The sequence below is a fragment of the Leptodactylus fuscus genome, chromosome 7 (assembly GCF_031893055.1).
Source record: "Leptodactylus fuscus isolate aLepFus1 chromosome 7, aLepFus1.hap2, whole genome shotgun sequence".
Classification (NCBI taxonomy): domain Eukaryota; kingdom Metazoa; phylum Chordata; class Amphibia; order Anura; family Leptodactylidae; genus Leptodactylus; species Leptodactylus fuscus.
The window spans coordinates 84199236-84210615 of NC_134271.1; the positions used below are offsets into that span (position 1 = coordinate 84199236).

At 42.3% G+C, this 11380-nt stretch overlaps 1 protein-coding gene across 1 annotated transcript; it reads left to right on the forward strand.

Annotated features, from left to right (window-relative positions):
* The first annotated feature begins 241 nt into the window (after nucleotides 1–241).
* On the forward strand, nucleotides 242–10774 carry PSMC1 (proteasome 26S subunit, ATPase 1). The gene is made up of 11 exons (XM_075282375.1): nucleotides 242–308; nucleotides 1741–1794; nucleotides 3098–3194; nucleotides 5221–5345; nucleotides 5449–5634; nucleotides 7565–7693; nucleotides 7863–7959; nucleotides 8039–8228; nucleotides 8540–8691; nucleotides 9296–9450; nucleotides 10347–10774. The coding sequence occupies exons 1-11, from the start codon at nucleotides 306–308 to the stop codon at nucleotides 10479–10481; spliced, it is 1323 nt and encodes a 440-aa protein (XP_075138476.1). The 5' UTR covers nucleotides 242–305; the 3' UTR covers nucleotides 10482–10774.
* The last annotated feature ends 606 nt before the right edge of the window (nucleotides 10775–11380 follow it).

Genomic DNA, 11380 nt, shown 5'->3' on the forward strand with positions numbered 1-11380 from the left:
AGTCTCTGGAGGGAGGACCTACCAGGAGCAACTCCATTCTAGACGCAACCTTTACATAACACATGCTTCATACTAACAGTAACATGAGGCAGCGCCACCTACTGGACTTACGCCATACCAGGAAGCGCCTTATTATAATACCCTCTCCATTCTAGTATCTACCGAGACAGCTGCGGGCAGTAACTCCTCCCTGTTGCTATGGTGACGACGGCCATTTTCCGCTTTGCGTTCTTTTGTCTGGCGGAAAGTGATCCAGCTCGGGCACTGTACAGTGACGTGTTTCCTGTTAGAGCTCAGCGGCAGACATGGTGAGTGAGCATCTTTTCCTCCGCGGTCTGGCTAATTTACCGGCGTTTACGGCTGCCGTGTAATAGCGGCGTTGCCTTATACAGGCTGGGGGAGGGTTATGTGTACCTTATGTGCGGTATCAGCACCAGCAAGCAGGGGGAACCGTATTTAATAGACCAGGAGTGAGTGCGAGGAATTGTATGTCTGTTTCCCGATGTGATAGTGACAGCGCCATCTACAGTCTCCCTTTTATAACAGAGTGACCCTATATAGTAATATTTACTGGTCGTACCCCCGTTATCCTCCATAACCGGTACCTACAGTCCAAACCTCAGAGCCTATTAGTCATGTATCTTATCACAGTCCCACCTCCCAAAACACGGTGCCCTGTAGCTACTCCCCCCCCATATATAGTAGCAGATCCCATAAGTCTGTGCTGTTACATTGTCCCCCACATACAGCGCCAGTCACAGTGGTCCACATCAGTAATAGGGCTGCAGAGTCTGTAGGCCAAAGCCATGACTCTTCATAAATGGCCGATCATGGTCACACAGAGGCAGTAAAAATCATCAAATTCATGAATGTATCAGCCATTGAATTCCTATGGAAGTAAATGTGTAACAAACTGTTAATTGAAGTAACTATACAATACAATAATCCATTTTCATTTTATGTTAATACTGGAGTTGATAGTTTTCCTGTCTCCGGCCCATAGTCCTGATCAACAGCCCCTCTTATGTTGGTCACTGTGCCCCCTGATAGGGGTCAGTTCACACAGAATTTTTTGGCAGCGGATTTTGAGGCGGAATCCGCCTCAAAATCCACTGCCAAAACCGGCTCCCATTGACTTCAATGGGAACTGCTCGCTTCTTTTATCCGCTAGCTAGTAGCGGAAAAAAGAAGCGAGATGATCCTTCGGGTATGTTCGCACGGTGGAATTTGCATTCCGTATGTGAACATTACGTCCGACTAACCGCGACGGGATGCCAGTGCATTGCATCCAGTCACTGCATTGCGCTCCGGATTAAGCACAAATGAATGGTCCTAGTCCAGAGGGAGGTGTCGCGTGGTGGAATCCACCTCAAGAAAGGGCAGCTCACTTCTTTGTTCCCACTCGCGGAAAAAGGAACCTATTGAGTTCAATGGGAGGCGGTTTTTTGACACGGATTCCGCGTCAAAATCCTGACCAAAAAACCCTGTGTAAACCTGGCTTAACAGCTGCTTCTAGTAGTTTACCCCTTCTTCCTGGGCAGTTGTCTACTTGGAAGATGTTTGTTCTCTGGACTGCACGCTGAATATTTCTCATACAGAGTCCATCAGCTGGTTTAGCTGTAAGTGATATTTTAGGGGCTTATACGTGACATGTTCTCTCAGCCCTATGCTGTTGTCTTCCTTTTTTCAGAGTTGTTCTTTAACAGGTCGTCAAGCTTATTTCATTTTGTGAATTTCTAGGGACAAAGTCAGAGTGGAGGACATGGCCCCGGGGGAGGGAAGAAAGACGACAAGGTAAGCTAACCTTCAGATTGTTGCGCTCCACTTCTGCTGCAGCTGGATAACGCCTATCATTTGTTCTGCTTTGGCAGTAGTTCTTATTCTTATAGTGTTTCTGTGATCTCTATTACATGGCTATTACCAGTGATATAGGAGGCAAGACTGCCCTGTAACATTGAATAGTTACACTGATGATTCTAAGCCACCTTTTGTCATGTAGTTTAGATATTGAAGAGCTTGTCCAGGCTTCTGTAAAACATGTAATCATTGATGAAAAGTTTCCAATATATTTTGTGATTTTAATCGGCACTATTTATCAGACCTGTGCTTGTTGTCAGTGAATGGGATCATCTTAAACGAATTACAGTTTTTTACAGTTGTATACAGTGTAGAGAAGTCTGCTGGTCTCAAGAAAGACATTTATGCTGCTGATGTGTTTAGCGCTCATTGTTTAGCCTCTAAACAGATGTAACAAACCCTCCCCAGTGATACTTATTAGGTTAACAAAGGTTTTAAGCCTCAGTCACCAGTTACTGATCACAAACAAGAGATTTAAGAATGGTGAGGAATCCCATAACAACCCATCAGGAAGTTTTGGCTACATAGAAGTGGCCCAGCCCTTTTAGGGTCAGTGCACACAGAGTTTTTTGACGCTGAATTCGCCTCAAAATCAGCCTCCAATAAAAGCCTCCCAATAGAGTTCTATTAAGGGGCTTTTTTGGAGGCTGAGTTTGAGACGGATTCAGCGTCAAAATTAGCGCCAAAAAACTGTGCACTGACTCTAAAAGAAAACTTTCCACAATTATTTATTTTCTTTCTCCAAACTTCTGATCTCCATCCATTTATGGTCCATAGTCCTTATTAATTCAGCATGTGATAGTTCCATTATGACTTAACCGAAAGTCGTCTGATAGTCTAAGGCCTATGGTGAAGTCTAGAGATGAGCGAACACTGTTCGGATCAGCCGTTCCAAACAGCACGCTCCCATAGAAATGAATGGAAGCACCTGGCACGTACACTTTGCCGGCGGCCGGTCGCCGTGCCAGGTGCTTCCATTCATTTCTATAGGAGCGTGCTGTTCGGAACGGCTGATCCGAACAGTGTTCGCTCATCTCTAGTGAAGTCCTCTGTAATGGGTGTGTATACTAGAACCATTTGATCATGATTTTCATGAGCCTCACAGTACGGTTCTGTATAGGTGTCCGATAATCCAGCTGTCCCAATGACTACGGAAATTCTACTGAGAAAAATACCGGTAATATAGTTCCATTTGTTCTTCCTGTGAAATAACTTTTTGTTTTAATCTGTAACATGGAAGGACAAGAAAAAGAAGTACGAGCCTCCAGTCCCAACTAGGGTTGGTAAGAAGAAAAAGAAGACAAAGGGACCTGATGCTGCCAGTAAACTGCCACTTGGTGAGATCTGCTATTCTTTTACTTTACTGCCCCTGTAGCATCTGATCAGTTTACCTCTCCGATGGAATTGAGGAATAAGTATCCTATTATTATTTTCAGTGGTCAGAACCCCACCATCAGACGTAAAGTGGTTATGCCATAAATATTATATATTCCCTATCAGTAGGCCACGGAATAAATGGTTAATCAGTGAAGGTCTCACTGCTGGAGCCTCCACCAATCTCAAGACCTTCTGCGTTTTAGTCCTGTTCACACCGTAGCAGTGTACATGGAATATGAATTCTCATTCATTTCAATTGGAGTTCCATAAATAGCCAGAGTACATCACTCGGAATTTTCTGTGTCTACCACTACATTCTGAATTAGAGTAAAGCACCCCTGTTCTTGTGATTCGTAGGGATCAGCAATTTCTAAATAATTTTTATGGTATAACCCTTTTAGTCTAACATCACACTTTGCATTTTTATATCAGATTTTGTCACAGTTTTTGAGCCACAGCCAAAAATGGTTCAACAGGAATAGGAAATATACATCTCCCTTCCACTAAATTTACTCCTGGCTATGGCTCAAAAAACAGCATCTGCAACAAATAAAAACACAGCTTTTCCACCATGTGTGGCCTCAGCCTTCGGCTGCTTTCACGCTACCATGTCTTGGACAATTTTATTAGAGCGAAAGGATAAGTTTGATGGATAAAACTCTACAATGTTGGACCGCCTCTAGCCTGGTAACAAGATGAGTTATGCTTGAGCATGGAGGCATACAGGTTCCCTACCATATCCTGCAGTGCATTTGCCCACAGATATTCCAACTGGCCTGTAGATCCTGCACATTCCTAGGTTGCCGAAGCTTGCTTCCCAGCTGGTATGGTGACTGGGCAAGCAAAGGAAGTGCTGTAATCTGGTGGAAACATTCCTGGGCAACCTATTCTGTCCATGGGCGAGCATTATTCTGCTGAAATATACCTGTTGCAAATTATGCCTTCAGAGGTAACAAATGTGGCTGCAGGATGTCCTGAATTTATGGTTGAGCTGTTATTGTTTCTCATATCACTACTATGGGAACTGACTGTTGTATGCGATGGCTTCCCAGGTCATCACACAAGCTGTTGGGGCAGTGTATAATTCCACAGCAAAGGCATGATTAAATCGTTCATCATGAGTCCTCTATACTCAAACCTGACCATCCTTAGATCCCGAATATATAGCTGACAGTGGGAGGACATGTAATAGTCACCCTGACACCAGACTTTCTTCTGTTAAGTGCCTGGAAATAGTCTGGGCATTGACAGAGGGTTTGTAATGGAGGAGCCCTCCATGTCTGGATGTGAATAAGGAAACTCTGGGAGCCGCCTGTGGTTGTCGGCTGATTAAATGTTTCTCTCTACTGGTAGTCTGTCTACGCCTGTGGGGGCCTGTAACCATGTGTCTTGCTCCTAGGAAATTTGATGTGTTTGTTGTTCGGTGTGCATTTTGACAATATTGTTAATGAGTTTATATTCCTATATTATTGCTGTATGGGAAGACATAGACAGATCTAAGACCTGTTTGATAGATGTAAAGGTTGTATTGTTTACATATCTTATAGTAAATCTTGGAGTCTTCCTTCTCTTAAAAAAATAAATAAAATCTTATTTACATTTGGTGGGATATTTTTTCTATTTATTTGTTCCTGGAAAAGTTTGGTGGTCCTGTACCTTGGGTCACATAATCAGAACCAGTACCCAGCCTGCACGTTGCTCCACTGCCTCTCCCTTGTTCAGCATTAGTTACTAGTATCAAGGGGGTTGTCTTTACTATTATAATCTACTCTGCCAGCGCCCATATACAAACTTCTTGGAAACCCCTTTAAGCAATGATACCCTCCTCATTCTCGCATACCTGCATAGTACTATGAGCACTGTAGGTAAGATAAGTGACAGCTTGTCATCCAGTTTAACACTTATAACCAGAAGAGGTGTCTTGTCCTCTGGTGATGTGTATTCCATGTAATGCCCTCTAATTCCCACCCTTTCATTTTTGTATAGTTACCCCCCATACACAGTGCAGGCTGAAGCTGCTGAAGTTGGAGAGGATAAAGGACTACTTGCTTATGGAGGAGGAGTTCATCAGAAACCAGGAGCAGATGAAGCCCCTGGAGGAGAAGCAGGAGGTACGTGAGATTTTGTGATGGAGACTGTTATACGGGTCAAGTAACATGGGAATTCAGTGACGTTGTGTGTAAATTTTATTTATTTATTTATTTTAATGGACAGGAGGAGCGATCTAAGGTAGATGACCTACGAGGAACGCCTATGTCAGTGGGAACCTTGGAGGAAATTATTGATGATAACCATGCCATCGTCTCCACATCAGTGGGATCAGAACATTATGTCAGCATCCTTTCATTTGTGGACAAAGATCTACTTGAGCCAGGGTGTTCTGTGTTGCTAAACCACAAAGTGAGTAAATGGAGGAGAGGCACAAAAGATGATTTTAGTTGACTTTTATGTATGCAACATTAATACAAGGTTTTAATAGACCCAGCACTATTACAGCTCTACCTGAAGAGGGATAATCATTTATGTATTTATTTATATTTCATATTTTGTGATGATGGCATGCATCCTTTTAGGATAGGACATTTTAAGTATCTTGTATTTAGATCAGTGCGATTCTTTACATCGGGATGCTGTTTTCATTTATTGCAAATAAGGTAAAGGCACCTACTTCACCCCATCTAGCTTGAACTGAAACAGATTATCACCCACAGTTTCTATACGACTTGCATGTATGATGAATGTTGCTAAGGTGTTATCCAGCTCTAAGAATTGATGGCCTGTCCTTAAGATAGTTCACTAACTTTAAATTGTGGGTCTATGGTTAGTAGCTGCACCTATGACAATGGGACACCACTGCAGTACCGATAATTACTAAAAGTACTGTGAGTGAGCAGCTCAGCATCCTGTGTTTAATCAGTTCTGTGAATTATGCACTCTTAGTACCTCTGCAGATCAGATGTTTTAAAGACTGACCCCACACCCCCAATCTAGAATTGATAGCCTAGTTTAAAGAGGACCTTTCATGTCCTTAGTTACGCGCTGTTTTATATACCGCTAGAAAGCCAACAGTATGCTGAATTCAGTGCACTCTCTGCTTTCCCGTTATGTGTCCTGGGGCAAGAGATAACGGTGCAGTTACCGATATCTCTTCACTGTCAGAAGGACATTTCAGACAGCCAAACTGGGCTGTGAGAAACGCCCCTCCTGACAGTACTGTCCATAGCTCTGTGCTGTCAGAGGGGGCGTTCCTTACCGCCCAGCCATAACGCTGAGCTGTGAAGAACGCCCCCCCTTCCCAAGTACTAGTCTGTGGATGAGTACTGTCTGGAGGAGTGTCCTCACAGCCCGGCAAGACTGTCAGAAACGCCCTTCTCACAGTGAAGAGTTATCAGTAAGGGCACGGATATCTCTTGCACCGGAGAAGATAACGTGAAAGCCGACAGTGCGGTGAATTCAACGCAATGTCAGCTTTTTATCGTATATAAAATCACGTGTGCCTGAGGACATGAAAGGTCCTCTTTAAAGATAGACCATCACTTTCTGTTATATAATATATATTATTTTCTTAATTATGTATTGCCCTCTCATATATAGTAGCAGGATGTGTTGATACCTTTGACATCACCCATCAATCCTGGCATTTTGCCTCCAGTGTTTTATAAAGGAGGGGGGGGAGATACAGACCAAATATCAGGGAAACCTGGCCCCAAAACATTGTTCAAATGAAGCTTTGTCCGGGGATCGTCATTAAATCACAATACATTAGGCTGCGAATGTTATCATTCTGCTCAGAATCTGATCAGATCCACCGCCTGTCAGTAAGGGTTGTTAGCATATTTAAGTTTGCTAAAAGCTGCAAACATTTTGCGCAACATACATGGGAATGTGGTTTCTGCAACCCTGTTCACATGCTATGGCATAATATCTCTGTTGGGAAAACGATCAGCTAGAATAAACAGAATTCTACTTATTCCCCAGGATTCTGCACGGAAAAGTTGCACATTAGCCACACAGAGTAGACTTATTGATTGGGACTGATTCTAATGTGAATTTGCAGAATATTCATTGCAGAAATCTGAGTCCAGCCTCAGATGCTTATTGTAGATCTTGTAATAATTGCAAATTTACAATATGCAAATCCAACAATTCAATTAAAGTGTGTATGTGGTGGGCATGACCAGAGCTCCTATGTCATGATTACCACCCCCACCCCCATATATGATGTCACTTTTTATGATTACCAGTTTATACTTGATTCTATCAACTTGTGGTGTCCTAATACACTGAGTAAAGCTCTTTATATATTTCATGCCCCATGTTCTTTGTTTAGGTGCATGCTGTAATCGGAGTCCTCATGGATGATACTGACCCCTTGGTCACTGTGATGAAAGTTGAGAAAGCTCCCCAGGAGACGTATGCTGATATCGGAGGACTAGATAACCAAATTCAGGAAATCAAGGTGTGTCATTGACTCTTATTACATATCATTGATCATACAGACTGATCATTTATATGAATAAGCTGTACTTGGCTGTATGATTGATTCTAATGGATAATGACTATGCATACACAGAGACCCTATTTCTTACAGCATTCTGTATTGCTGAGACTTTGTTCCCTTCTTGTAGGAGTCTGTTGAGCTTCCCCTGACTCATCCAGAGTATTATGAAGAAATGGGCATTAAACCACCCAAAGGTGTCATTCTATATGGACCACCTGGCACAGGTACAATTCCCATGGTCCCTCTTTTCAATTTATTTAACAGAAGTCTATATCTTGTCTGACTAATTTAATCTGTTTACAGGTAAAACCCTTCTGGCCAAAGCTGTAGCCAACCAGACATCTGCCACCTTTCTGAGAGTGGTGGGCTCTGAGCTGATCCAAAAATACCTTGGTGATGGACCGAAGCTGGTCCGTGAGCTGTTCAGAGTAGCTGAAGAACATGCACCATCTATAGTGTTTATTGATGAGATTGATGCCATTGGTACAAAAAGGTAAGAATAAGGGTTCCTAATAACATACTCCCAGTATCACTTCTTTTGCCTGTGATAGAAAAGGTGCTGGAGGTTGCAGTTCTAAAAATGATCATGTTCTTTTATTTAATGGGTATTCCTATCCTAGGTGCAGGTCATACCTCTGAAATCCCCATTTATCATTTGCTTAAGATGGAAATTCATCTTTAAGGGTCAGGCATAGGCAGAGTGTTTGTTGCTATCTGCATTGTAGCCCATGAAGTTATGTGACTTGGAGCAGAGACATTCTATTGTATACATGACAAGTGCCTACTACGTTTCTCTTCTCTTAGATATGACTCTAATTCTGGTGGAGAGCGAGAAATTCAGAGGACCATGTTGGAGCTGCTCAACCAGCTGGACGGATTTGACTCCAGAGGCGATGTGAAAGTCATTATGGCTACTAACAGAATAGAAACACTGGATCCGGCGTTAATTAGACCAGGTGCGGATTAGCCCATTACTCCTTTATTCCTCCTTTAATAAATGGCAGCAGAATTCTTATGGTGCCCCCCATTAACACTGGTGGCAGGTGCTGGGTCTAGAATGAAAAAAAAAAAATTCACTCTACATCTCTAACCAATGTTTTAAGTCACAATATACAATGTATTTCCCTTGATCTTTCAGGGTACATTTTATGGCATCTTAAACCTATAGTATAAAATTAGTTTATTATGTTTTTAAATTGAGATCATATTTCAATGCAGGTAATTTTTTTTTTCTCTTTGTTCCACATTTTAGTTCTTTTTTGGGGTCTAACTTGTCATACCCATTTGTTGTTTCTCCTGGCCCTTGTTGTCCTTCTGTTCTTAACCCTTCCACTCACCTTAATCTATCCCCCACATGGAGGGCTTGCCACGACTCAACAATCCTAGGGGTCTGGAATTTAGGGCTGCCATGTTATTAAGGGGCACTGTGGGCCAAGTGGTTATAACATGTGGTCTCTTGACTTATTATATTCTGGTTCTTCTGCTGCATTTTATGAATTAAGGAATTGTAATATTAATGTTGAGTTTTTGACCCATATCTACTTCTTATTATAAACTTAGGTCGTATCGACAGAAAGATTGAATTCCCTCTGCCGGATGAAAAGACAAAAAAGAGAATCTTCCAGATCCACACTAGTCGCATGACGCTGGCTGATGATGTCACACTGGACGATTTAATCATGGCAAAAGACGACCTGTCCGGAGCAGATATAAAGGTGATGATATTTTGACTGTTATATGGATGTAAAACTGGTCCATGCACCATCTGTATAGTGTGTTAGGCTATGGAATCTAGTCCAGTTTTAGCTTTCATTTGATACATTTTCCATTCTTGTACCATTATGTGCATACATGTCATTATTCTGCTCTCTTCACACTAGAGGCTGTGATTTATCTTCTGCTGATAGTTGTATCAAAGGCTGCATACACAGTTTTACTGGTTGGTACCTCTAGTAACTGAAAATATCACATGATTTCCTTGATTCTGCATTGTGGGTGATGCCCAGTTAGGGCAGGTTCACATCTGCGCCCCGGTCTCCATTTTGTAGGTTTCCGTTTCCTGCCCAAAACTGGGCAGGAGACGAATCCTGCAGTCATTTTTCAAACCCATTCATTTGAATGGGTTTAGAAAGTGTCCAGGCATGACCGCCTGTGAACATTTTGTGCTCTCCGTGGTGAAACCTTTTTTTCGTAAATGGGCACAAAGTTGGATATGCAGGACTTTGTGTCCGGTTAAAAAGAAACTAGTTTCGCGGCAGAGAGCACAAAACGCTCACAAGCGCTCATGGCTGGACACTGTCTGACAGGTTTCCGTCTTCTGTTGGCAGAAGACGGAAACCTGAAAACCGAGATCGAGTGCAGGTGTGGACCCGCCCTCATTAGACAGCAATTCAATCTGGAAAAAAAAGTTGTGATGTCATCTATGTTAATAGAGGTGTCGTCTGTGTTAAGCGGTCTATCACTTAGTAGTAGTAGAGCTCTGAATGTAAATGGGTTACTTGACATTAGTACAAGATAAGTGAAGTTCTTCAATGCTATATGTAGATTTTTATCAACAAGTGAGGCTGTAGCTATTGGTGGCATAACTCTCTATCTCTGACTCCCTCTGCAGGCGATTTGTACAGAGGCTGGGCTGATGGCTCTCCGAGAGAGGAGGATGAAAGTTACCAATGAAGATTTTAAGAAATCAAAAGAGAATGTTCTGTACAAGAAACAAGAAGGGACGCCGGAGGGGCTGTACCTGTAATAATGTTGTTGTGTATATTTTCTATTTCTTCTGTTATTGCTCGCTGGCTGGGATGGTGGAAAGAGTATTGCTGTATGTGTACAGGGATGTGTGCTGAAAAATTGGACTATGACTCCCATCAGATCCTGAGAATCTCATTAGAACATGAATGGCATACTTCCTATAAGTCTTCAAACCGACATTGCTGTTTTCCAACCATAGATCGTACACCACATTTGTTCCCCATATATACAGACAGGAGGCTTATGAGCAGCTGCTCAAGGTTGTGTCAAAAAGAGAAAAAAAGAATAAAAAGACTAAAAACAGATGGTTGTGGTTTTATAAATAAGTGACTAGAAATTCTTGAGTCCACTATTTGTGAGTATTATAACTTCGGTTTTATCTTTGAGATGTGTAATAGCAGCCATAACACCCAGCTTTTCCAGGAACAGATAACTAAGCAAAGTTACTGCATTTCATAGAAATTTAGAGGATTATCATCTTCTATCCACAGCCTAGGTGACAAGATAAGATAATCCTTTAATAGTCCCACAGTGGGGAAATTTCAGCATGTTACAGCAGCATAGTAATACAGATACAAAGTAATATGTTACAGAAGTAGACGCACATATGCTGAGAAGAGAAGATATACTAGGAGTCCATAGCAGCTAAGGAAACGGAAGAGAAAGAGGAAGACTTCATGGTCATCGTCATAATCATTAGTTCTCTGTGCGGAGTTATCTTCGCTTGGTTTGATGTAGATTATACAGCCTGGTCGTGGTTGGAAGGAAGGACCTGCGATAGCGCTCCTTCTCACACTTGGAGTGAAGCAGACGGTCACTTACAGTGCTGCCAAGTGCCATCAAGGTCCCATACATGGGGTGGGATTTGTTCTCCCGCATGGAGGTCACCACAGACAG

What these genes read in the sequence shown, in the direction of transcription:
- PSMC1 (XM_075282375.1), top strand. An exon ending in CCCTGGAGGAGAAGCAGGAG is followed by an intron (nt 5,346 to 5,448) that starts GTACGTGAGATT and finishes TTTAATGGACAG; the next exon opens with GAGGAGCGATCTAAGGTAGA. An exon ending in CTGTGTTGCTAAACCACAAA is followed by an intron (nt 5,635 to 7,564) that starts GTGAGTAAATGG and finishes TTCTTTGTTTAG; the next exon opens with GTGCATGCTGTAATCGGAGT.